Genomic DNA, 27309 nt, shown 5'->3' with positions numbered 1-27309 from the left:
AACAAATTGATGTACAGTATGTAACATTTTTAACTGAACGTGTTCAGATTTAAAATAGTCTAAAATTGATCTGTTTTTTTAATCAAGTAACTTTTTTGGGATTTCTTTTCTCCTTTGTTTGTGTTATTTGATGTTCAATAAACGTTGGAAAAAAATAAACGTCTAATTCATCGCTCGTCTGTGTCGATCAGATTTATGCCCAGCCACACAGTTTGACCTTCTTCGGCTTCTGTAGCGGCGATGAGGAATGAATGCTTTGACGTGGAATGTTTCCGCTTTGTGATTCGGGGGAGGATTTGCAGCTGATGTTCAGGTGGAATTGGGTCTTTAATAAAACGGAATCTGAGTAGTTGTTATCTCCTAGTTCTCAGACTGACCGTCAGAACGCAGCTTCTGATACGTTTTTGGTGAAACCATGATCAAAGCCATCCTAATATTTAACAACCATGGCAAACCCCGGCTTTCCAAATTTTACGAACACTATGTGAGTATAGCTGAATGTGTGTACTGTCATCAATGTGTGACTGGAGCTGAAGTTTTCAATGAAGTCCCTGACGGGAATGTTTTACATAGAAATATAAACTTATGATCACGCTGAAAACGGAATGTTTTTCATTTTTTGTGTCAGTACTGTACGTGTTTTTTTCTGTCCGCTGTTACAAACTACATTAGTATCTGGCAAATCAAGTAAACCACTTTGCTTAGGAGTTGTTTTTTTTATTTTATTGATACAGTCCTTTTTCTATTTCACTCTAGCTCAATACTGCACTGGTATATTTTCCAAAAAATGTTCAATTTAAGTGCTGGCGAGTTAATTTGAATATGCTATCAGCATGAAAGCCATCAGATTCAAGACAATCTGGAGCTGTCAGCCTCTGAGCACCACTAGAATAATACTGTTTTGCTCCTGGAGAGCAATAATCCAGTTAGTTTTATAGATCACATGTACTTTATTGATTAATTAAGCAACTGATCTGTTAAAAGACTTCAGACCCCTGAGGGATGCAGGGAACATGATTTGATTCCAAATAAAGGCTAAATTTATTTAGCAAATTATCTGTTAAATTGAAATAGTCTCAACTATTGGCTTTAAATATACACATAAACTTGGCTTCTTTATACATATAAAATATATATAGGCTTCTAAATAGAATGCTGACCAATATAAACTGCTGTATTGAAGCTGTTTTGGAGAGCTTTGCAGACTTCTTTGGATGGGAATACTGAATTGTGCAATCTTCATTTCTATAGATGCCTTAGTAATTTCTTCACAAAAAAAGTGGTTTTGTAAATCTAGTAATGGATTTGTACATGGTTATTTCACTACACATAGCTAAATTACTAGATAAATATGAAGCTTTTTAATTGTGCATGCCAAGTTGTACTTGATCCAGTCAAATAGTGTGTTAAGGGACAATGCATTGTCCTCTGTAAAGGCAGCAGTGAAGCATTCATGTGGTTTGAAGTCAGTCTCTTCTACAGCTGTCCCAGCGCAAGTCTCTAATGACATTTCTCTTTCTTTCATAATGCAGTCTTGAAACTTTCTGATGTGCTTTGCAATCTCTGCAGTAAGACAGGTGGTTGTAATTTAACATTGTAGTGGCTAGTACAGTAAATGGAACAGTTGATGCATTGTAAGCAGATGATTTTGGCAAGTTTTCAGTTACATTAGATGTACAGTATAGCATATCTCACCTATAATCCTAAAGGTTTGAAAATATATACAGTCTGTCTGTGTCAATTTATGCTATTGTAGTCATCTTTGAAAACAATCTATTTTATAATACATTATCCATTTATAATGCAATAATACATTCAAATTCATTTTAGAAGTAGGATTTGTTTGAACTTTGAGGAATATATCCTTGATAGTCAAACCGATTAAAAGAGTTAAAGTAACCAAGATTTTGTTTTGGCTGCTTTAGCCTCTGTGATGTGTCATTTACTCATGCAAGCATGTTGAGGTTTTTAAACAAGGTATGCTTTAAGATTTAGTTTACCAAAAGTATTTCCCCAGTGAAGTAACTATTTTAAGTCTTTTCAGCTCAATGTCAGAGGCACAAAAAGCTGTGAATACAAAGGTTTTAATTTTAACTATCTGTTCTTTTTTTGCTGTAATTTATTGATAAACATTAAAATAACAAAATAACATATACTGTACACGTGTTGTCCATTTAGGTATTTTGTAAACAAAACGAATGGTTACTTAGTAAATTCTTGACTCTAGTGTCGGAGTTCCTTGTTGCACAGTTCAGTACAGAAATGCAAACATTTTTTTTCTTCAGTTATTAGATACACTTAACATTTTTTATAATGTTTAACATGAATAAATAGGTATTTGTTTTAGGGAGTAGATCTGCAGATTACATCAGCTGACATTCAGTGTTAATCTTGTCAGCATCACCAAAATCATGTGGTGCTTTTTTTCTCTTCCATGTGATGCAGGCAGCGTGAAACGTATGCACACCCATCTTACGTTAATAACGTAATGAGATACTACATTCACAGGAAATTAGTGTTCAGAAGTGCCGAAGGATTATCCTGTAGAGTTATTTTAAATGTAAGCCACTGAGAAGAAGATAAACTGATAATAAAAAGTATTTTAACATGGGACAAAATTTGTGCCCAGTTTCCTACTATATGAATGAAGCCCAAAAATAAAAAAATGATGTAATACGTCCGACATCCTGTACATTTTTTATGTTAGCTCATGAAAAACCCGGACTGTGGGTATTGAAAATTTACAGAAAGTACTTACAGATGCATCTTAGTTTTTTTGGACCAGACTAGCAAATCAGGGACAATGTTCTCCTCTTTTCCTGTGCCATTTCAGTGTACTACTTCAGCTGTAATTTATGCTTATGCAATAATGCTTGGGGATACTTTATGTTGATGGTGTGTTGCCAGACCTTACTGTCCTACACAAAATATAACTGTTGGATAGTTGACTATTACTGAATCCTGAGTCAAACTATTTAAAAATGGTGAAGGAGGGAGGCTAAGTGTTACGTGTATGTGAAGTAAATCATTTGAGTTTAAAACCCGTAGCCTGTTTTTGTGGTTTAAAATTAATTCATATGTTATGTAAGAGGTGTGGTTTATTGTGTAAGAACTGTAGTTTGTATGGTCGCTGCTTTTAAATGATGTTCCTTCATTAGATGTGTTAATTTGTGTGGTAATCTTAGGAAAGGAAAGGGAGAATGCAGGAATCAGGTGATTTAAATTATAGGAATTCGGACACCGTGACAGAGGTGACTTCTCGATAGTAGATGAGTGGCAGATTGTTACAGAATGAACAAAAAGAAAGCTGAAAGATGGAGTCTGGCCTCCTGACACTGTGTCATTTTTGTCTTTATAAGAGGGAGCAGTCACAGGTTTGGCTGAAGCACAGTATTTGTTAGTCAACCTGAATGTGGCACTTGGATATGAACTAGTCCAGAGCCTGGGTGGAGTGGGTAGATTGTTGTTCCCCTCCCCCACGTGTCCTGTGTGTTCTCAGTCCCATGCTACACATCACATGATTCAGTACAGCTGCGTTCATGCAATGAGGAAATAGGCTTTAGATGGCCTCAGCTTCTATCTTATGTTAATGAATTACAAAGATAGTGCTGGCATCTACCTTCACTGTAATTTTTCCATGTACGAAAATGTAAGGTACACAGTGTTATGCAATTTTGCCGAAGCATTTGCATTTACATTAAAACACACTTTCATAAGTCTTTGATCCAAATATGTGTTGTGCAGTAATTAAACTGGATAAGGAACAGAATGTTTTTTTTTGTTTTGTTTAGGCAAAATCTGCATACGTGCTTTCTATTGATGTTTTTTTTGTGTAGAGTTTCCCCGAAGTATGACACTTTAAGAATATATAAAAGAAGATGATAATTGAGAGGTATTTAGCAGGGGCAGGGCAGTTGCTCTGTGGCTAAGGATCTGCACCTGTGGCTGGAAGGTTGCCAGTTCAAATCCTGCAGCCGGTAGAGGAATTCTACTTTGCTGGGTCCCTGAGTGAGGCCCTTAACCCCAGCTTCTCCAGGGATGCCGTATAAATGGCTGACCCCAAGCTTCTCTCTCCCCGTCTGTGTGTCGGTGTGTCTCATGGAGAGGAAGCTGGGGTATGCGAAAAGACAAATTCCTACTACAATAAATTGTATATGGCCAATAATGTGATTTTATCTTATCTAATTGATCCAAGGATCTCATCCTCTTGTTCCAAACCCTTTAGATAAAGAAGTGCCTCCTGTTCTCCGTTTTAAATGTACTGCTATTTAGTTTCCACTTGTACCCTCTGGTGTGTGTTTAACCGTTGGTTATGAAGAAGTCCTCTGCTCTTTGTTGGATGGATTCCAGTGCAGCAATTTCTTTTCTATGATGTGGTGACCAAAATTGCACACAATATTCTAAATTAAGCTTTATTATTGCTATATAATTTTAGCATAACATGACTTAATTTAATTAAAAGTGTAGAATTAAAATATCCTTAGGTTTTGTATGCCTTTATTATAATTGCTTGCCTAGAAGATGTAAGCAATGTATCGACATTTTGTAAGTTGCGTCCTCTAGTAGCTCATGTAGCAGGTATAATTAGTTTTTTTCTACCTGCAGCCAAAGCACTGCACTTACCTACATTAAACATCTTCTGTCGTGTATGTACAGTCATACATTGTATCTAAATTGTACCTCTTTGAAGCATTTTATTATTTAGAATACTCTGCAGATTTGGCAAGTTTAATTTACTACACCAGTACAGATCTATGTGGTACTCTACTATCTAGGGAGAAAGCAGGATTTTCAATTAAACTTTCTGAATATATTCTATTAAAACTATTATAAAAAAATATTTGCAAAGATTTAGTTGTGTACTTTAGTTTTAGTAGGTAGCTGCATCAGGGTGCGTAAGCTGCAAAGGAACAGATAAAGGAAAGACACAACGTTTTGTCTGTGGAGTCTTCTTTACGTGTGACATACCTGAAGGTGACACACCATAAGAAGGCTCCACAGCCGAAACATTTAGTCTCTTTTCTTTTCCGTTCAGCATGGAATAAACCTTTACCTGCTCCTTTGCTTTTTAGCCTTAAATTTAACTTTTTTAACAGTTTCGCTTCAATTTTATGATGCCTTCTAAAAAGCCTACAGTAGGTTAGTCCTCCAGCTGTTCTGCAGATTGCATGGGAATGAATGAAATGTTGTTTTTGCAGCAAAGGTGTCTGTACCCAAGTGGGCACCTAAGAGTCCCCCTGTTTTTTTCCTTCCAGTAATCCTCATATCAAAAACAAAGTTAAGTCCATTATAAACTAAACATTTCTGAAGCATGGCCTGAGAAGTTTGCTGTGAACTCAACTGTTTTTACGACGTTATTCTAATTATCTTCTGCTTTTTTCCTTAGAGTGAAGACACAGAACAACAAATAATAAGAGAGACATTCCACTTAGTCTCAAAAAGAGATGAAAATGTATGTAATTTCCTGGAAGGTGGCATGTAAGTGTATTTATTGGAAATTTAAGTGTAAGCTATACCTACTTTTCAGAACTTTGTCAGACTTAAAAGAAACAAATACATGCAACATGTTGCCACTGTTTTTTTACAGTTAACTTGTAGTTACAGTAACTATTGCATGAGACCTTTTCTTGATCAGATTTAAAATCACCATGAAGCCAAACAAACAAGCAGGAGAAATGGTAAATATAAACCACAGGATACCCAAGAATGTTTACAGTGTTCAGGCAGTCCACAATGAAAGGCTTCAATTACATCTCTGCAGTTTTTCTTAGTTACAGGAACACTAAGGCCTTTTTCTAATTTTTTCAAAAAAGATAAAATAAATATGTCTTAGTGTACATCTAAGTCTTATTTAGTTGTCTGCTAAAGTTTTTAAACTTTTCTATTAGTTTTGTTTATCTGATTAATGGAGTTCGGGGTTGTGTTACAAAGTGCTTATCCTTATAAGAAGATAGCCTTGTAAAGTAAGCTGAAAGCATTAAATTCGTAAGGCAAGCTTCTTTGTCTTGTGAAACCTTATCACACTGTGTGGAAAATTTCCTGCTGCTGGAGTATAATGTATCTAGTAGCTCCAGTAATTGAACATGAACTGAGTTCAAGTAGGTAGCTACATCACCATGCTTGGGCTGCAAAGGAACAAGTAAAGGTTTATTCCATGCTGAAAAGAGAAGAAAAGAAACACAATATTTCAGCTGTGGAGCTTTCTTCAGGGGACACACCTGGAATAAAACTTTACCCGTTCCTTTGGAACATGAATTGAGTTTGCTTGAGTAACAGAGAAACAGTCTGCACACTCTAAAGGTTCTGTTCACCTTAGTCTTGGCTGTGTCAGGCTCTATAAAGAATGGAAATGTATTGTTAATATACAGTATGTGTAAAGTTGTAATCTTATGATCACTGCAGTGTCACAATCTATAAAAGCTTGAATATTGAGTTTCCCTACATTTTACAACACGACCTTCATACTTTGTACAGTACAGTACATAGTGTATTAAGTATATGGTGCTCTCTGTAGCGCAAAATATTATTTACAAGAAAACACATCAACCAAAAAAATGTCACACCAGTTTTGAGGTCATTTATGGTTTATAAAAATGAAGTATATTCCATTGTCCCTCTCCCCCTACTGTATATAATCCCTTTTCTCAAAACCAGATAACTATTCTTTGGAGTTCTTTAGAAAGTGTTCTCGGAGACTGATGGACTTGTTTTCATGAAATTATTCTTGTAAATTTTACTGTTGATCTCTAAAGGGTAAGTTTTACACATTTTAATCAAATTGAAAATGCAAAATGAGAAGATTTATGTGACTTTTTGTTGCCTTAGTATCCCATTGTCTGTACGTGGAGATTAAAACTTCAGAGTGTGACTGTATTAGTTTCTGGCCTAGCATTGGAGAGATTCTGGAACCTTATTCCAGGCAGTTTACAGAGTGGACATATAGCATTAATTGAGCAACAGCCAAGCAATAGATCTAGATCTTATTCATCACAGGTCATGGGAAATGACATTTTCCTGAAATTTGGCTCATAGTTTTGTCCCATTTGGTGAAATGATTTGAGGCAAAGTTTCATGTCAAGATATCCAATCATTTTCATAATTTGGTCATTTTTGGGCATTTTGTACCTACAGTGCCCTCCAGAATTATTGGCACCCTTGGTAAAGATGAGCAACAAAGGCTATGAAAAAATGTCTTTGTTGTTCATCAGCTTGATCTTACACAGAAATCTAACCTTTCAGTGATGTAAAATTATTAAAAGAAAAAAGAACATTTTTCTCAAAAACACGTCACAATACTTTTGGAGGGCACTGTACCAGGCATCCTTGCAGACAATGTAACTTCTGATGTACATGTTACGGAGGCATTCTTGATGTCACTTCAAAGCTCTTTGCCTGCCCAAATACATTGCCTTTGAGGCTGGTTAGGAATGAATGAAAATTCATCTCTAATGTAAAAACACAGAACACAGTAGGACCTCTGCCGGTGTGAGAGCTGTGACGAACAATGTGATAATGAGAGCTCATCATTTAAAGAAAGCAACAAATATAATGTGATTATGAATACAGGAAACAAGCCCTCATCAATGACCTAATCCCAAGTACTTTCGTAAAAATATTTTTGTTTTTAAAAGGGACTCAGTGACACTGCTGGAAAGTCTTCCTGAGGTGAAGTTGTCCAAACTCTTAACATGCAGATCGCACAAAAACATTTTTATCTTGATGTCTTGATAGGTGGGCCATATAGTTTCCTTTCCTTGTTTTTCTTTTGTGATTTTCACTAAGTGTGCTATACAGCAGGTTAAATCACCTTATCAGCTCTGCACAGTGCTTAATTTGTAAATCTGAAGGTGCTGTAGCTCAGTGTGAACAGGAAAAAGAAGATAAACGAGGAGCAATGGAACTCCTGGAGATCTTAACTGTGACATGTGCATAATGCTTAACAATGTGAGCTTTCAAGCCACCACTGTCGATAACATGCTAAAAATGTAACATAAAACCATTTTTAATCAGCCATTTCCAGATAACACAATCCTAAGATATTAGACCTGCTCTGCTTTTCAAACATTTCCACTCTGAATGACCTGTAAGATTGCAGAATCCGACTGTGTGATCTCCCATTAGCTGCACTGTGTATTTGACAAGGCTCAATGCAGTGAGCATGTTACAGAAGTGATGCCACCACCTTGAAACTAACTATAGTATTCTGCCGTGGAGAAAGAGTCTTGACACAGTGATGCTGTCTAGGGAGTAATGCTGTGACTGCTCTGCGTCTGTGTAAGACCATGGTCAAATCCCAGAAAGCACACAGCAGATGCCTTGCAAAAGTATTCAGACCCTTTGAAAGTATCATTTGTACTCCAGCAACATTTGAAAACTTTTAAAGGGTCTGAATACTTTTGCAAGGCACTGTATGTGTAGTCCGTGATCATCTATATAGGTCACAATATATCATTTTATTTTAAGAAAAGGTCTGTCATCTTCATTTTCCTAAAATCATGATGCAAACACTTTTGGCTTAAAAAAAAAAAGCTATGAGGAGGTGTGTAATACCATCAAGGCACTTACCTTGTACAAGCTGGCTTCATCTACCATTAGCCAGATTGCATGATTGCACTGTACTGCCTCCTCAAACAATTTTCTTCCCTTTTCTGAGGAAATGTGTTTAATATTTGAGCCGAATCTCTCCCACATCATTCCTCTTCAGATCATGTCAGTCTGCCCTAGCAGGCTGCTCAGTGCATCAGCAGAGAAGCAAAGTGAGAGGCTGGGCATCCTGTTAATTCTTTTACACTTCACATCTATTTTTAAGGTGTTTGCACATACAGAGCAAATAAGGACTTTTTTTTTGCAGAAATGTAACTGAGGAGATAAAACAGTGACTGTCTTTAAAACTCTTTTGAATTCTTAATTCTTCGTAAACATGCAAGCTCAATTTTTTTTCATGGGAAAGTGCTGGACTTCTGTCTGCTGGCCCTGATTGAGAGGTATGTGGTATGTCAGAGCTCCAGCCAAGTGCATAGGTAAATGAATTGAATAAATAACAGCCACAAATTGGAATATCGAAAGCAGCTCCCCAGCGCTTGTCGTACTTTACAGTTGAAGTACAGGTTTCTCAATGTCCACCAAAACAGATTTATTTTGGTTTTTTTTTAAATTTGATTTTCATTTTTGATCTGAGTTTTATCTTCGAGCAGTATTGCCTGGGATGTTGGTCAGCGCTTGGTTAGCAGATATTGAAAGACAAACAGTGACACGAATAAACCAAGAGGTTTCAATCTTTTCCTTCGAAATATAATATCAAGAGCAGTTAGAGGCAACATTTAAAAGATATTAGAAGGGCCAAAAAATATAATAACAGTACTAATGTTTCACAAAGTCTTTACAGTACACTTATAATACAGTGCTATAGGAGCTGTGAAAGGGAGTGACAGTGTGAAAGAAAATCTCTTTGATTTTTATTGTCCTGAAGCTACTCTGCTTGAGATGAATCTATATGGCTTCATGCTAAGTGAGTTCTACAGATATAATTATCTCTCAGTCTGCAAGGCCATCTGTCACTAGTGCCCATATTTCCATTTTATTGTTTAACATGGTGACATTTTCATGTTTTTTCTCATTTTAAGGACCGAAAAAGAAACTGTTTGCAAAAGTTGAATGATTTTATATTCCTTCCAAAATTCTGGTGATTTTTTTTTTTATCTTAAAGGAAGATCTTTAAACATAGTAATAAGGGCTTTGTAGTTGTTATTGTAGAAAAAAAGTTGCAGTTCAAGAAAAGTGAGAGATTTATTTTTCTTTCTATAATTGAATGGAAAGCTGACATGCTTGATTAGTACAACCCGTAGCTGTTACCAAAGAGCAATAGCAGTAGTTGTAGAAGTATTTTTGGTTGCTTTTTTTTGCATTTCAATTCTGCAGTTTTTTCACAGTGAATATTCACAAATTGAGCACTTATTTATATAGTGAGGGGTTGGTGTACTGTATAGTCACTCATTTATTTTTGCCAGTTATAGAATGGGATGTCCTACCCATATTCTTTTCAACAGTAAGTTTACATTGTATACTCACAATTGTGATATTTTCTATGAGTACAGTTAATGATGCTAAGAAAATCCATGCTGGACTTATGGGTCATTCTGGATGAAGTAAGCAATATGCTTGCTCTTATGCACTTAAAGTACATTAAAATTAAATCACGCCCACCATAGTAGATTTGTTCAACACTAACCTATCCATCCTTTTTCTAACCTCTTCATCCTATTCCGGGTTGCAGGGGAGCCAGTGCCTAATTCAGCAAGCAACATGCACAAGGAGACCCTGGGCCAGTCCACATACACAGACACAGATACGCTTGCGCTTGCTCAAGGCTCAGTTTTCCCCAATGCTAGCCACTGCTCCACTGTGCCATCTAGTTTTACAACCTTGCACTGAAATACATTTTGTAGAAAGCAACAGTTTTGCTATCAGTGCCCTCTTTGTCAGATTGAGCCCCAACAAATATTTGTTGGATGAGCTGAGACGATATCTGCCATCTAGAGTCAGAATAGTCACATGCTGTACAAGAGGAATAGGGCTTTACATGAGGAATAGGATAGAAGCCCACAAGACAGCATCTGCAACGGAGTGCAAAGCATTTCACAGATGTACAGCTTCTATGCTTCTAACGGTAGCCCCACACAGCACTACAAAGGCCAGGGACTTTAACAGTAGATTGCTTGTTCGACTCTGTTGACAAGTATTAATCAGTATAATGAATTTACATACAGTACTTCACGTGTCAATAAAATGTTACTACATAGCAAATGTCACTTAATCTGCTACAGAAAAGCTTTCTCTCCATCTTCCTTCTAGCAGAAAGAACCAGAGAAAAACATTTTCCTGATAAGTTCGTGAATTTGTAATAGTGAAAAGTTCCGACATTCCAAGTACCAGTGGGTGGCCAATTTGATCTTCAGTGATCTTTACAAATCCCTACAGTTTACTGACCATAGCAGAGGCAAATTCAGCTGTCACAGAAAATATTTTTCCCATATGAATTCTTCTTTCCTTCAGATGATTAACAAACGTCTGTGCTGCATCTTCCCCTGTTAATGTTCCATGTACGTATGGGTTTTAGGCGGCATATCTCTTTTCGATACCTTTGAACTTTGTCTGAGTCATATTATCTTGCAAGAATTGCTAACCATACTAAACTACACACTTACCAAGTGCTACACTAAGTATCTCTACAGAAACAGATGGTGACATCAAAAGATGCAAAGTTTTTTTCCATTTAAATAATGCATTTTCCTACTTCATCTGGCGGGTTTTTATTCTGGTGATGACTGTGTCTTTCTTGGTCAAATGATTGAACAGAACACCCAAACCATAGAAAATCCTCTTATATACATTACCCATCTGTAAATTCCTTTTGCAACACATTGTGTGACTTTGTAACTTCTCTCTGTAAAACTTTGTAAAGACATTGCTTGACCTTCTGTATCTCAGATTGAATGACTTGACTTAGCCCTTCCGGCCTCATCCTTGAAATAATTCTCATGCTTCTGTCTGAAAATGTTGTTGGATGTGTAGCAAACACTTTTCTTGATGCCTGGCCTTTATGCCGAACGAATCACCTGTCCAAAAGTGCTGAATCTAGCTTCCTTACGGTATATTGTGTCTGAAATGTTAACTATAAAAAAAGTGATCAGTTCAGATAACATCAGACCAGCGCTTCCCAGTGAAGCAAGGTTGCCCTTCTAAAAGTAATATTGTAAATGAGCTCATCATTTGTTTTCTTTCCACCTCAGATAACTTTGTTGGCTTAGTGTAATTTAAAGATGGAAAGTTTTTTGCCACTTTTCTTTCTTTGCCATGAAGTACTGTACACTTTCATTGCGTAAGCCTCTCCAAATGGTTTTGTGCCACTCATGGCGTGTGTGACATACATTTTCCACCCCAGGACTAGTGGATCACCCGTAGTCTGATTCTAGTGGATACACACAGTTTGACTTTTATTTCCAGCTTCAAGTATTTACTTTGGCACTTTGGTCTCCCGAATCATTGTCCATTAGTTATTTTGAATGTACGCAGTTATCCTCCTCGAATATGGAAATATCTTGAAGAAACAATGTTTGTGCATTGGGTGAACCTGGTTACCTATAATGGTTTCCTATTCCTTGGTCTCTTATTCCAACCTTACAGCCTTATTTAATCCCCTCCAAATACATTACTTTCTTCCACTGCTCAGAAGTCCGGGTTTTGTGCTCATTACACCATTTTGTGCTTTCTGAATGGCAGCCCTACTATAAATATCAACTTTGCTAAGCTCTTTTTGTACAGTTTTGCTGGGTCACAGAGGTCTACATTGAACTCTATGGTAATTTTTGAGGCCTTTCCTTTGTGGTTTCTAGCAACTAACTTAACGTTCATCTTTCCATTTCAGCAAGCTTTTACTTTTGACCACTGTTCCTCTAAGTGCTGTTTTCACTTGTTTGGCATATACCGTTATGCTTTTCAACACTGTTACCCTTGGCACATTAAATAATTTTGCCATTTCAGTAACTGACGTGCCTGCAAGTCCGGCACCAACTATTTTACCTATTTCATAATCTATTAGCCCTCTCATGTTGCTTTAGAAACTCGCACATTAAAGTGTTGATTATAAGATGTCTTTTATAGTGGAAGCCTATTGGTAAATAGTATAAAAATCAATTTAATTTAAAATGGATTTAGTTACTTTAAAATACAGTACAGGTTATTTTTCATTAAGTGTCTCCATTATTTTGTCCACCCCCTGTAAATGCCTTAGTCCTAAGGCAAGCCAAAGCCTGTTTTTTTCCAAGGGTGCCAGTATGGTGATATATAGTATAGGTCCAAGCAATCAACACCGTTTTATTGAAACCACAATGCAGATGAGGCTTGTTAGAGGTCACTTTTTTAAAACGTTGTGACAAAAGGATTGTTAATGACCAAGATTTTGGATGGGTGAGCAGTGAATTTATAACATGTAATGCATGGCTTTTACATTGTCATTGTATTAAACAGGGAGTTGTTGGAGCAGTGCAGAGCAGCACTAATGGCCTGTAGTTCTGATTGGAACGTTTCTTTTAAAATGGGATTTTCCAGTTTTATCATCTGCTGTCAAGAGCTACTTTACTAACTGTACCTGAACTGAGATCTCAGCTATATCGTAGAAGGAGTTCTGGTGCATACATAGATTTCTGTTACTAATTACATCGCCCCATTTAGAGCATTTACCTCTATTTCTACTATCCATTGATGAACAGTCAACTAATTACCTCGAATACACAACCACGTGTAGTTTGAAAATTATTTTATGTTGAACATAAAAAATAATCTGTAAAATCCTAAATATGTCACAAGCAAATTTGTATCCACTGCGGATTATGGGGCAGCTTTCTATGGAAAAGCTGCTGTTGTTTTGAAGAACTCTTGCATGTTTGTTATACAAGACCTACTGTACATTTCTAAGCCTGTTATGTATCCCCTAGAATACCTGTATTCCACCAGGACTGGAGTTGTGCATCATTGCTTTATTGTCACTTTTCAGCCTCAGCTGGTGTTCTTCCTAACTTTATTCAATATACACCCTTGCTACATGAAACACTCAGTCCTTTGAAGCTGTAATAATGCAGGTATGTTCCCAAAAGCAGTAACACTGTTTATTTGTGTGTCATTTTAGGTTGATCGGAGGATCAGACAACAAGCTTATTTATAGACATTATGCTACACTCTATTTTGTGTTTTGTGTGGATTCATCAGAAAGTGAATTGGGTATCTTGGACCTGATACAGGTATGTAATGTTACCTTAACTAGTCAGTTGTAGTTTCTAAAAACAATGTAATAAAGTAAAATAATATAAAGTTGTGTATGTAATTTCACTGTTACCATATATGCTGCTCCTGTAAAAATGAGGGAAAGCACTGAAATACCACTGCTTTATGTGTGTGTTCTAAACTGACATTACTTTACAGTGCTATTGAACTGTTTGAACAGTTTTCTTTAATGAATTTTGAAGTATAATTGTAGTTCTTCTAAAAATAAAAGCTTCTTTGATAGTTTCCTTGTATTTCTAATCCTGACCTGTAGATTATCTGTCTGTTTGTGTGAATAATCTGACTTTCTGTTGTAACAACCTGATTTAAAGGTTTTTCTGGCACAGAATTTAAAATACAACAGTGTGGCTATTTCTGTGTCAGTGTGTATAACTTGTTGTCAATGAAACACACAGATGACTCTGTGCTAATTAGCTGAGGGAGACACAGCAGTTGTAGTGTGACTTGAAACAGGACCTGTCTATATGCAATGAAATATTTATTAAGAGATGAAAGGAGCACATGAAATATGAATACTCCTCTGCTCAGTATCAGCACTATTACAGATACAGTAAGATTCACTTGTTCCAGTAATTGCTCCGTGTGTACTATCTGTATATGATTTTTGTTTACTATTAATAGCAGTGAGCAAGCATATAAAAAATCTTCATGTGAACATTTGTTTTTTTACTATTTGTCGTCTTCTGGAAACTATTGTCAGGCTTGCCTGCGCCAAGATCATTTAATTATTGTCTCAGGATTTTGAGATGCAATAATTCTTTGCACCACCAGGGGGCAGGACCACACCTTAAATGAGCAGTGGCAAATCCTTTCCCACCTTCTGTTTTTTCAAGAGGTCGTTTATTAACATGAATCATAATAAATCACATTTATGTAGTGCTTTTCATCTCAAAGAATCCCAAAACACTTAACATGTATATCCAGTACAGAAATACAGCAACCGTCATATGCCAGCAGTCTCACAGCCGGTCAAATGGAGAAGACCGAATATGTTAGCAATCAAAATAAGTGGGATCTGGAACTGGGCCAGATATTTCAAGCCCAGGGTGGATTTTTAGTGGTTAATACCCCTGCTCTTTTGAAGAGATCTTTGTCTCACTCGATCCACTGTACCAGTGATTTCCCCATTCACCATATGGGGACAGGGTTTGGAAACCTGTTCTGGAGGAGCGGTGCTACCTTCTTTTCCACCAACATCACTTGCAACAGCAACCTGATTTCCTCGAAAGTCTCCCGTCCCAGAACCAGGATTGCCCAGCCTTGTGTAGCTTATAAATGACCATTTAAAGCGAATGCTAATTAAAACGTTTAAAGGCAGGAAATCTATTGATACCATCTGTTTATCTTCCTGTGTGTTTCTGGTCATCTGAACATTTATGTATATTTCTGCCTTCACTCATGGTGACATTGCCAATGCCAAATTTCATTGCCATGGGGAAGTTGTGTAGAGTGGGAGTGTCTTCATCACCCAGTTTATCTGTCTGGCTCAGCCCGCTTACTAAATATCTGTCTTTATTCCACAACATGCAGTGGCTTACTTAATATCTGGCTTTATTCCGAAACATGCCGTGACTTCCTCTTCTAACCCACGGGATATGTTTTAATATGCAACCTAATCAAAAGCTCTGGGTTATGCACACTGCCATGAGACGTTTTCCATTATTCACCACTGGATGCTCAGTGTTTTTCCTCCTTTACGCAGAAACACATTTCTGTGGGTATGTTGTGCTGAAATTTTAGCCATTTTGATTTTTCCTATAGAGGTTTATAGCTTAATAGTTTAATACTGTTTAGTTTATAGCTTTATAGCTTCATGGATCTATACAGAGGAACATATACAGAGCTGTTCAAACTAATTATCTAAATATCCTTTTTACTAATGAAGTAAAAGTAAAAGGGGTCCAAACAACATTCAGAGACCCTGTAGGTAAAGATTGTTTTAGAATTCAGGAATGTCCTTTATTCGGCAATTACATTTTCCATGTAGTCAGCATGTTTGTGTCATGGAAATTCTGTTGCTGAGGTGGAAATAATCTGTAAAATTACCCAAATTGTAGTTGCAGTACTGTTTCTTGGGAATGTTGTGCAGGTGTCCATTACCATGCATAGATGCATTAGATATAGCCCATAGAATTCAAGTAATCAACATTTTCTGTTTAAATATGCATTAGTAGATTGGTTAATTATTATTCTGTGTGAATCGCTAGACGGCTTGTTTATTTTCCAGTTGTTTTTGCACTGGGGCAGCTGGTTGTCTGTGTGAAGAGGTTCCAGCAGAGGGAACTGTGTGCACACTACCCTTTTATCAGTCTATTGCTAAACTAGACAAACAAACAAACCAAAGCAGTCTAACCAGTCATGTGGAACTTACCCAGGATAGAATGTAAAATAGTACTTTTATAAGTAACAATTTAAGTGTTAGTAAGTGAAAGTGCTTGTATTCTCATTAAAGCTCAGAGGTGTTTTTTTTGTCTCATTGGGATGGTTTTTGTACTACTGTTGCCTAGCCATCTTTCCTCTTGAAAATACATAACGTACATTTGTATACCAAGTTGTCACTTAGAAAGGGGAAATATCTTGTCCATTTTTTAGTTAGTAGTTAATTGATCCAAGAAGTCAGAATATCGCCTTCAACAACATGGCCGGGCAGTTTGTTCCATGCTGCCACATCTCTTTGTGTAAATAAGAGCCACCTGTTCTTGGTTTTAACCCACTTTCATGTAGTGATCGCTTGCGTTTCACTGTATATTCTGAAGAAATCCACTGGGTGGACTTTGCTCAGTGAGGATTTTGACCAAATATGGCAGAGTATTGTATTAGATGTTTCCATTCCACGCACAAAGGTTTCTTGGAATATCAGGGTAAATTCGTTTTAAGTCTGGTAAATCATTTGTGGTGCTCTGAAGGATACTTGACACTGCGACTGTTGTTTTATTAGAATTTATCATAAACCACAGAAACATTTCTGAAGGAAAAAGCTGTCTTTTGGAAAATAATACCACATTATCAAAATTGTTAATTCTCCTCTCTGGCTAATTTAAATTCTCCTTACAAGACCTTAATTTTTTTTTCTTATTACATAGTATCTTCACAACTTGATATTTTAGGTTTTTCAGCACAAAGTTACTGTGGGGGATTCCTCTTTAAAACCTTAATATGGCTTTGTTTCCTGTTCAGTATCACCATTGAGTGCATCTGGGAAGGGTGCAAACACAGTACAGAGAACAGTTTTTAATTTCAGAGCTCTTTTAAAGAAACAGCATTATATTCCTTTAACCCAAGGAAAAAGATACCTAGTTTTATTGAGCCTAAATATCGTTTTGAGAAGGTAAGAAGTACCAGGAAAAAAGCTGAAGAAAAAAGCTGTATCTATTTTTAATTGATGTAAAAATTCCAGTACAGTAGGGTCTCGACATTCATGATGGTTCGGTACAGAGAACAGTCACAAATAACCAAAGTCGCATTTACCCAAGTCCACCCGCATATCGTTACATGTTATACTGCAGTATATAGTGTGTACTGTATGTTTAAAATACAAAGTTAACCCACCCTTATATGATAATTAAAGTCCTACTGCATTGGCTTTAAATTAAATAGCACTGCTCAACTAAAAGAAAGAACAGTAATCAGTTCTCTGTGTCCAACCTGTACTTCTTCTCTCTGCCTTTGGGACTAGCATGCCTCACTGTGTGAACTGTGAAAAGGGCAATAAAACTGTAAGTGAGCTCGTAAAGTTGTCTCCAGCATGCCATGCCCCACACTGCAGACACAAAACCTGGAGTGTGCATTACAATATACAAGACCACGCTTAGGTGCAGATGCTGGGTAGTGGGTTCTCGGGCAGGGTGCAGGGAGAGGCCTCTCCAAAGCTAGATTCATCTCACTATCCTAATCTGTTAACAGCCTTCGGCTTGGTTTCATCCCACTCTGCTCTGCTTCCATTCAAGACCCCGTCAGCCAGACTGAATCTCGAGACCTTACTGTTTTGAATATTTTCACGATGTGGACAAAAAGTGTTTCAGTGAAGGTGCTTTAATCTCGATTGACTTGTGTGTCCAACATTGATGTAATATCTTTAGGACCGTTTCAGAGCTGTATGGGGATTTGTCCATTTGTGTCTTGCTTTTTTTTTATTTAATTGAGCACAGTTATAATTTAATACCCCAAATAAAGGCCAATGTATTTTAAATGTGGTATATATATGTATACTGTATAGCTAATTTTAAATGTAAATATATTTATATTTGAATAATGTGACTAATTACTCTATGCATGAAGTCTACCTGCCTTGTCATTTCATCACTGCAGAGCACAATACATTTGGTTTTTTATCTTATGCTGAATGTACCGCTCATTTGTTAAAGCAATGTGCTCTGTTTTTGCTTTCCTTGGCTTCCTGGGGCCAGTCAGTGAGGATTGTATTCCTACTGATGCTTGGTAGACCTTTGTAGATTAAATTAGCTTATTTTAAGATTATATTTTGCTTTATTGGTGACATTTTGCTACAGTTGTCATTCTTTTCTTTCAGAAAACTAACCTCGTATGTCTATCCACAGGTATTTGTAGAAACACTAGACAAATGTTTTGAGAACGTCTGTGAGCTGGATTTAATTTTCCACGTTGACAAGGTAATACAGTGCTCTTTTGTTACAGCTTATTGCATGTGAAAAAAGATGCTCTTATTTGGAATTAATGCAGAAAAGATTGATTATGTCTCTGAGGGAAAGATCTTTTGAATTAGTGAAACATGAACAAAATTCCTGGCATGCAGCTGATCTCACTAATTACTATGAAATTTCAGAATGGAAAAGCTTTGTGTAATTGTTCCTCCCAAACAAATAAGCTTTCTAAATGAAAATGGTCCAAGTAAAAATGCCTAAAATTAATTCCCATGTAGCTTATTTATTTCCAGAGTGGTTGCAGTCATTAACTCTTGCTCTTTAAAAAGCTGTCCACTTCATTGAGACTTAGTTGTTTTAGTCCAGAATAGAATAGTTTACGGATATGAAACTAAAGTTAAACAAAGCATTTCATTTTGTTTTTAACTTTTGATTCTGCTTTTTTCTTAAATGTTTGAAAAATATATCACATATTAAGACGTTCAGTTATCTTAATAACTTGGGATTTGTGATTTGTAAAATGCTTTAAATGTAAGTGATGTCAGTTGTGGTGCCAATATATTTTTATATATTTGAGATGGGTGCTTTATTAATTCCGATACTGTTATGCCCATATTAAACACACTCAGACTGGTCTTAAACTTCATGTTTTGCAACTGCTTTTTTTTACAGTAGAGTAAGGAGCAGAAGGTTGACGTCTGAGCTACTGAGCAACAGTCTACAGTTTGCTTTCTATTAAATGGACTAGGTTGAGGGGACAATTTTTACCCTTTCTATTTTCAGTACGAAAGAGGCTTTCCAAATGTGCCAATTGTTTTTCCAATCAGGAAATTCTAACTGGTATTATTTCCATTTAGAGGCTGTAAATATATAGCATATAAGTCCAATAGAGTATTTTGCAAAATTTCTAGTGATATACTATCTTAATTTAAAAATAGGAGAAAAAAGACATTGATTTCTTATAAAATAAGAAAGCTGCGAGCAGTTTTGGAGGCTTCTTATCATGTCTGAGCTTAGTATGTTTAAAGTTAATTGGCCAATCGCTTACCAGAAACAAAAGGGATCCATGCAGCACTGTTCATTTGCACAGGAAGCCCATATCAAAATAGCTGAAATGTATCGTAACGGAAATGGCACTTTACATTTTACAGAGTCAGTTGACCCAGCAGTTCTTGCAGGAACAGTTGGCATGATAGGCCGTATTCCTCAAAACAGTATATGCCCCATTGTAGGCGTAAAACCAAAAATATGTTTAAATCATGGTTTTGTGGGAAAAAAAGATGAGAATTTTACACTTAAAATAGCATTTGTCGATTTGGTTACCCACAGGCTATATATACATGTATGTACTGTAACACATGTACTGTAGCTCTTGCCCCTGCTAGGATTCTGTCACGGGGCTCAGAGCCACAGTGCACTACACCCTAGACAGCAGAGAACTCTTCTAAGTCAGAAATTAATCTTCTGTAGCAGCAGGATTAGGCGCCTCCTAGGTTTATTAGTGTGATGTCATTTCTGTAGCATTCACTGCTCTGGGACCTGCCCCATATACAGTACAGTATGGGATTAGTGGGAGATCATACTTTCAGATTCTGAAACACTATGGACGTGCTGACAGTAGAATTGTTTCAGAAATACAGTGGGCCTAATAGCATATGATTATGATGTCTGAAATGACTGATTAATGGTTGATGTTAAGCACAACTGATGATTAAGAGCTCTGGTACCTCCATCACACCTCGTATATCTTTTGAGATGTACAAAAAATAAACACTGCTTGTTGGCTTCTCTTTACCTCTGCATTTCAAGAAATGGGGCTGTTCTCGATATTCTTCAGAATTACTTAAGATTTGGGGTGAAGGCCAAAAAAAACAAGCAAGTAAAAAAAAAACTCCATGACCATGTAGGATCACTGCTTCACTGTTTGATATGCAGTGTTTACTGTATTTTTTGGTAAAGAAAACTTTTGAATTCATAATGGCTCATTACAGCAGCATCTGGAACACATCTACAACAAAATACTGTCTTTTCCCCTTGTTGACAGTACCCAGCCTGGGGGCATGTCAGCTTTTAAAAACTTTTTAATATCCCCGATTAAATGAAATGGATCACAAAATTTTTCCCAGGATTTGAGGGCCAAATTTTCATAGCCCCAGGCTACCTACTATTTTCTAAACTATGTACCATCTTGAACAAATATGCACCAGTTTCCGGGATTACTCAACTGCACTCTCCAGTCATGTGTGTTACAAATAACAACATTGTTCAAAAGCTGTACAAAGACACTATTTTTACAAAATCCCTAGATGAATGTTGGTATTTCCTATTGCTCTGCAGGCATGCGAAAATATCTTGTTTTTCTTTGGAAATTTATTCATACATGACAAAATAGTTTGTTGTTTTTGGAGTGATTTGGTAATTAACATCTCATGTTTTATTAATTTTAAGCCGATGTTGTTCTGAATGCCCTTGTAGTTTTGAAACCCTGTTGTCACTCTGTACTTTTTAGTACAGAGTATAAAATGACTTGTCATACAAACGACAAGGTTCAGCCAATATCACAGCTATCTGTAGCAAAAGCGATGCATATAGATTTCCTATGTCACTGAAGACTTCAAGATATTAACTGATTAATAATGATTAATTCTGCAATGCTAATTGATTAATCGGTTTCAAACATGATAGTGGGAGAGGTTCTAAAATCCCTCATTTATAGTGTGCATACCCATTTTTACAGTATATTCGCCATTACGTCTTGTGTATGTTGCTAGACTGCACTCTGTGAAAGTCTAGGGTTAGGATTAGGCACACTCACTGCTGTGGCCTGGGCTGAATTCCAGATCAAGTCTCTCTTTTAGCTAGATGGGCTGAATTGCCCTCCTCTTGTTTGTAGCCTCTCTTAGCTTGCTGACAGTGGCAGCATGTCAGCTGCGACTGTGCTGCACAGAGAGCATGAGAACCCGCAGATCTGATCCACTGACATGTTTTGTCAGAATCTGTCAGAGACTGACAGAGGCATCAGTGTGTTGCAAGCTCCACACTTCATTATCGCAGGCTTTTCACCAACTGGAGGAGCGGCACACAGACTTAAATGCATCTGAAAAACATTGTTTATTAAAAGGGTTAGCATGACAGTGTAGCTTTTTGTGTTGGCAATGTTAGACTTTTCAAAGGTGGTCTTACTAATGACTGATAAACTATTCAATGATGTATAGCTACAAGGATTTATGTGCAAGGACATAACCAAAAGAACTACAGATCAGGGCAGATAATCTATTGGACGTACCGGTTGATGATTCCTTGGAAATGACTACTACACAGAATTCATTAGCATCATACTTATTTCCAATTGATTTGTAGGGCTTTTTAAAATATAAATAGGATATTAAAATATGGAGTAGCTCTGTGGTTAACTTTGCAGCACTGAGGCCTTGGGTTCAATTCCGGACTTGGCGTCTTATCTGCCTGGAGTTTGTGTGCTCCCCTTGCTCACGTGGGTTTCCTCTAGGTGTTCCAGTTTCCTACTACTGGTACTGTAGATAATTGGACCAGCCGTGAGTGTGTATGTGCCTGTGTCTGTGTGTGCCCTGCAATGGAATGGTCTCCCATCCAGGGTGCTTACTACCTTGCGCCCATTGCTTGCTGGGATAGGCTCGGGCTCCCCCTGAATTGGATGAACTGGTTAATTGGCTTCTAGGAACATTTGGCCCTGGTGTGAGTTGTGTACCCTGCTTTGTGAGAAAGGCTTTTTAGCTCCCACCCAAGCCTGAATTGGAACCAGCAATTAGAAAATGAATGAATGGATGGTATACACGTGAACTAAAAATAATCTTTTTATTCAACTTTTACAAGGGGATCAATTCATACTGGTAGGTTAATTGGCTTCTGGGAATAATAATTGCTTACACTTATAAAGCACTTTTCTGGACACTCTACTCAAAGCGATTTACAGGCAATGGGGACTGCCCTCCACCACCAACAATGTGCAGCCCCCACCTGGATGATGTGACGGCAGCCGTAGTATGCCAGAACGCTCACCACACACCAGCTATCAGTGAGGAGAACAGAGTGATGAAGCTAGTTCATAGATGGGGATTATTAGGAGGTGATGATTGGTAAAGGCCAATGGGAAATTTAGCTAGGATGCCGAGGTTACACCCCTACTCTTTTCGAGAAACGTCCTGGGATTTTTAATGACCACAGAGAGTCAGGACCTCGGTTTTATGTCTCATCCGAAGGACGGCGCTTTTTTACAGTATATTGTCCCCATCACGATACTGGGACATTGGGACCCACACAGGCCACAGGGTGAGCGCCCCCTCTGGCCCCACTAACACCTCTTCCGGCAGCAACCTTTAGTTTTTCCCAGGAGGTCTCACATCCAGGTACTGACCAGGCTCACACCTGCTGAGCTTCAGTGGGCTGCCAATTGTGAGTTGCAGGGTGATTTGGCTGCTGGCCAAATATGACAGTGAATTATGTAGTGAATGTTGATTTCTTTGTATTTACTTTTGTGTTTATCAGGTTCACAACATCCTGGCTGAGATGGTGATGGGAGGAATGGTACTGGAGACAAATATGAATGAAATTGTTACACAGGTTGATGCCCAAAACAAAATGGAGAAGTCAGAGGTAAGACCTTCCATAGCAATCATGTCCTGTACCTGTACTAGCATGACTGTGAAACCCTGCATCTACCCCCTCTTCCTTGTGTATAATCCCTGATGCAAAATCCTAGCTAGCTTATGTATTTTGCTGCTGCTGTTTGACTGTTGCTTATGCATGTTGCAGCTTTGAAAAGTGCAAGCATTTGTCTAGCTGCCTCAGTTTTACGTTACAAGATTTTTTTTAAGCTAAATATTTGCCTTCATTTCAGTTATAACTTTTCGCGGCACTATAACCTAGATTTAAGCAGTTGTGAAGGAAATAAATGCTCTTTTCTTCAAGAAAAAAGACTAATTGGAAGGAATTCTTTTCAAACATGAATGATGTGAAATGTGCACCTAAGTTTCTGTGTATTATACTATAGGTGCACTATCCCCATCCGGGTTTCTCTTTAAACTCACAGATTTTTCAACTGCAATTTCAATTCTTGGTTGTAACCAAAAAGGGTTTTGCCATGAAAATGGAGAAAGATGCAGTAAGATTTGATGGTATTTAAGTCAAAGACTTTCAGACTGAGCAGGATATACATTGTCACCTGAATGATTCATGTTTTGCTCAGATGTCTGTATACATTTGGATACTATAAATACATGCTTAAGTGTATGGTATATGTGTAGGCTGTTTATAAGGAAATGTGGATATTTTACCCACAAAATGGCTAAAGTTGTATTCAAAATAAAACACAGTTCCTCAGTCTTGTATAATCTAAAGCTTGCTACTGAAAAGGATTGTGTTATTGCAATTGGCCTGTTGTACTTCCTTTAGTGCTTTTCTGTTTCTACTTTTCAGTATTTTTTCAACATCTGATTTTAATTGAAGCACTGAGTCAGCCTTTCTGATGTCAGCCTCTCCCCGTGTCAATTAAGCTATAGTTTGTTTTAATAAATGGCTATTAAATTATTCATTAATGCCCAGAGACCCAAAAATAAACCTCCACATTTAGGTGTTTACATTCCTGTTAAATCATGTGACAAATGAAAACTTACAAAACCCCCCAAAAATATTCTCCAAAAAGTGTTTTAAAATTGCTCCCTATAGAGGTTAAGTGAAATTTAAAAAAAACCTCACATTTGCCTAAAATGTTCAAAAGTCTTGTATTTTTATTACATATTCTCCAAAAAGTGTTTTAAAATTGCTCTCTATAGAGGTTAAGTGAAATTTTTAAAAAACCTCACATTTGCCTAAAATGTTCAAAAGTCTTGTATTTTTCTAATTGACTTTATTCTGTTTGTTTCCTGTCTTGATTATTGCATTAACTGCCAGGGTTATGTTGCACTTTATTCAGCTTTATGGGAATTTAGGTCATACAAAATAACTTTTGGAATAACAGCTAATTATCTGGTACTCTTTACCTTATGCACCTTAAGACCGAGAAGTAAGTTTGAAAGTATCATTCAGGTGGTTTCATTCACATTAATGAATATTTACATTGTTATTTTATTATCCCATAGTTAATACTTTTGCTGGGTTCCTGGAATAACTGAATTAATCTATATCCATGTTGCTTCCGGCTCCTCTGGTGCTTGAAGAGCAGTTGGAGTCCATTGGGGAAGATTACGTCAACAAAATTTTGCATTATCTATCCCAATAGACTCCCATTTTTCTAAAAAAAATTATAGAGCAGTAGGACTGGTAGAATTTAGTTCTCCAGGTGGCAAGGTTAGAGGATGTAAGAGAGAAAACCAATCCCACTTGTTTGTTTCACACATCTGCAAATTTGTCCAATGAACCTACGCAGTGAAATTGAACCACATCCAGCTACAGCTGAGAAAAGAATGGTGGACACATTTAAGTACGCCTTTGGATTATCATTCCCAATAGACTCCCGTTTTTCAAAAAAAAAATTATAGAGCAGTAGGACTGGTAGAATTTAGTTCTCCAGGTGGCAAGATTAGAGGATGTAAGAGAGAAAACCTATCCCGCTTGTTTATTTCACACATCTGCAAATATGTCCAATGAACCTACGCAGTGAAATTGAACCACATCCAGCTACAGCTGAGAAAAGAATGGTGGACACGTTTAAGTACGCCCTGGCCAGACCAGCCAGCTCAACTTTAGCTGAGAAATAGCTTTGAAAATGGGGCACAATATGTACATGTACATGGTTGTCCCTGGTCTGTACTGACGGTCTGCCTGAAAATTGGCCAATGTGACCCCATGTTTGACTGTAGAAGCCACCTTGAACCAAACAGGTTTTCTGTAGTACAGGAATTATGAGAAATGCAAACAGGCTTGTAAATAAAGCTCTCTGGGCTTAATATGCTGCTTGTATTTCTGAGCCATGCAAACCCAGACAAACCAACATGAGAGAACAGCTTCTAACTTCTGTAAAATGAGCCTTTAAAGAGACAAATAAGAGAAGGAATTGAGCTTTATTACTTTGTATTAAAGACTGTCTTCCAATTGACTTATCACTTAGCTGTGAATAATATTCACTGATACATATAACAGTTCCTATTCCCAACAAGTGTCATGGGACTTTTGCATCAGTTTTGCCATATTACACCACATATTTGTGAAGTAGCATTTTAAACTGTTCTGTTTCTCTTGTGACACATTTACTTGCACGTTTTCCAAGAATTACCAGATAATACTTTCCAGGAAGGCTTCAGCAAAAATGTAAAATCTTCATGCTAGAAAACAATGCCTATAAACATTCCATAAAATCTTTTTTGTTTTATTTTGCCAGATTGTACCTAATGATATTTTGTTTCTTTGACCTTCCTTGGTATATCTTGTATTGCATAAATAAGCACTGTATTCTTAAAGTGTACACTTCAAAATGTCGGAACAAAAAGTAAGTTAAAGGTTAGAAAACCATTGAAGGTCAAGAGTTTTAGTGAGCCACTTTGAATGATTTTTTACAGATGTTGTGTAGATAAAGGAAAACACACACACACACACACAAATCCCAGAACTGATGAAACCTTCAGTAAATATTAAATTTTTCAAAGAGTTGTATAAAACAGTAGTTCCTGGAATGTTTACAGCTTTTCAGTATTACTTAAATGATTAAATGCAAAATGAAATAAATGTTCTTATCGCAATATTAATATATGTACATCTAAGAATATACCTCATTAGAAATGTAGTTGTCGTTCACAAAAATAATGGTAAGATATAGGTTTTGCTGTTGTACTGTTTAAAGATGGGTATTGCTATTAACTATATAATAAAGAGAATGTACTCCTGTTAGAATTAGTGTTTTAATATTTTGTGAATCACTTATTTAAAATCCTTAACCAGGTCTTCAAAATCAACTTTTCTTTTCTCTAAGGGATCGCCTTCATTGATCGTGCATTTACTTTTAAATATTTCAATTTCTCTGGTGTAGCATCACCTCATTTGAAGTTTTGCTAGTTAAATTGCGAATGTGACTTTCAAGTATAACTTAGATAAAATTTTATTTAATCGGAAACGGTTGAAAATGAAATAGAATTCCATTCAATAAGGTTTTCAATATAAAGGCTACACCGTTTAACAGATGTTTTCTTGGGTAATGTTTATTGTTGTCGTTTCCAGTAACTGCAATGAAGCCTGGGAATCTGTTTCTTAAAAAGGGATTATAAAACTGTCTTTGTATTTCGGAGTTAGAAAGAATCGGCATTGAAGAGTTAATTTCAAGCCACAGTGAAAGTAACATTTACACGATAACGTGAAAAATGTACAGTTTACGCCACAAAACAGATACAATTTCCAGATATGCGCGGCGTTATAGTCTGCGATTCAGAACGAGGCAACAGAGCTTCGGTCACGTGAAGTGGACATATTAAATTGTAAACAAACAGGCTTGTGAATACATCTCTTTTAATCCAGTAGAAATATTGCTCTTGATTTCGAGACGGTTTTGCCAGCATCTTATGCGTTAACTCCACATGCAGATCACGTTTCTGCGGTGAAATGTCTGCTGCACAACCTGTGCTTTTTCACTCGTACATTCCGTTAACGAGCAGGAAGAGCCACCTCACGTCAGAATTCGCGTGAACTCTCGCTCTCGCCTATGGGTGATACCAGGAGTTTGCAGCAGCGAGTATGCCGACCATACGGTACTTTCGCAAAGTTCACAATTTAGTGCTTAATTCGGAATTTTAAAAATGCTGAGATTAAAGTAAATTTAAAGTTCCCTTTAACTTCAAGGGGAAAGTTTGAATGCAAAGTTGAGCTGTAGCAGTTTCTAGAGCAGTGG

General features: G+C 37.0%; 1 protein-coding gene across 2 annotated transcripts in view; it reads left to right on the top strand.

Moving 5' to 3' along the window:
- Positions 1-245: 245 nt before the first annotated feature.
- Positions 246-27309, top strand: part of ap3s1 (adaptor related protein complex 3 subunit sigma 1) — a 38308-nt gene continuing 11244 nt past the window's right edge. Inside the window, exons 1-5 of one of the 2 annotated variants that reach the window (XM_015336468.2) lie at positions 246-484; positions 5387-5478; positions 13685-13796; positions 18396-18467; positions 22983-23090. In XM_015336468.2, coding sequence (XP_015191954.1) covers positions 416-484; positions 5387-5478; positions 13685-13796; positions 18396-18467; positions 22983-23090 — 453 coding nt within the window. In that variant the 5' untranslated portion in view covers positions 246-415. The remainder of the gene's footprint in view (positions 485-5386; positions 5479-13684; positions 13797-18395; positions 18468-22982; positions 23091-27309) is intronic. The other variant, XM_006626855.3, reaches the window with a different exon arrangement.

The sequence above is a fragment of the Lepisosteus oculatus genome, chromosome 3, assembly GCF_040954835.1.
Source record: "Lepisosteus oculatus isolate fLepOcu1 chromosome 3, fLepOcu1.hap2, whole genome shotgun sequence".
Classification (NCBI taxonomy): domain Eukaryota; kingdom Metazoa; phylum Chordata; class Actinopteri; order Semionotiformes; family Lepisosteidae; genus Lepisosteus; species Lepisosteus oculatus.
Note: the sequence above shows the minus strand (reverse complement) of the source record. Positions and strands in the feature narration are given on the sequence as shown.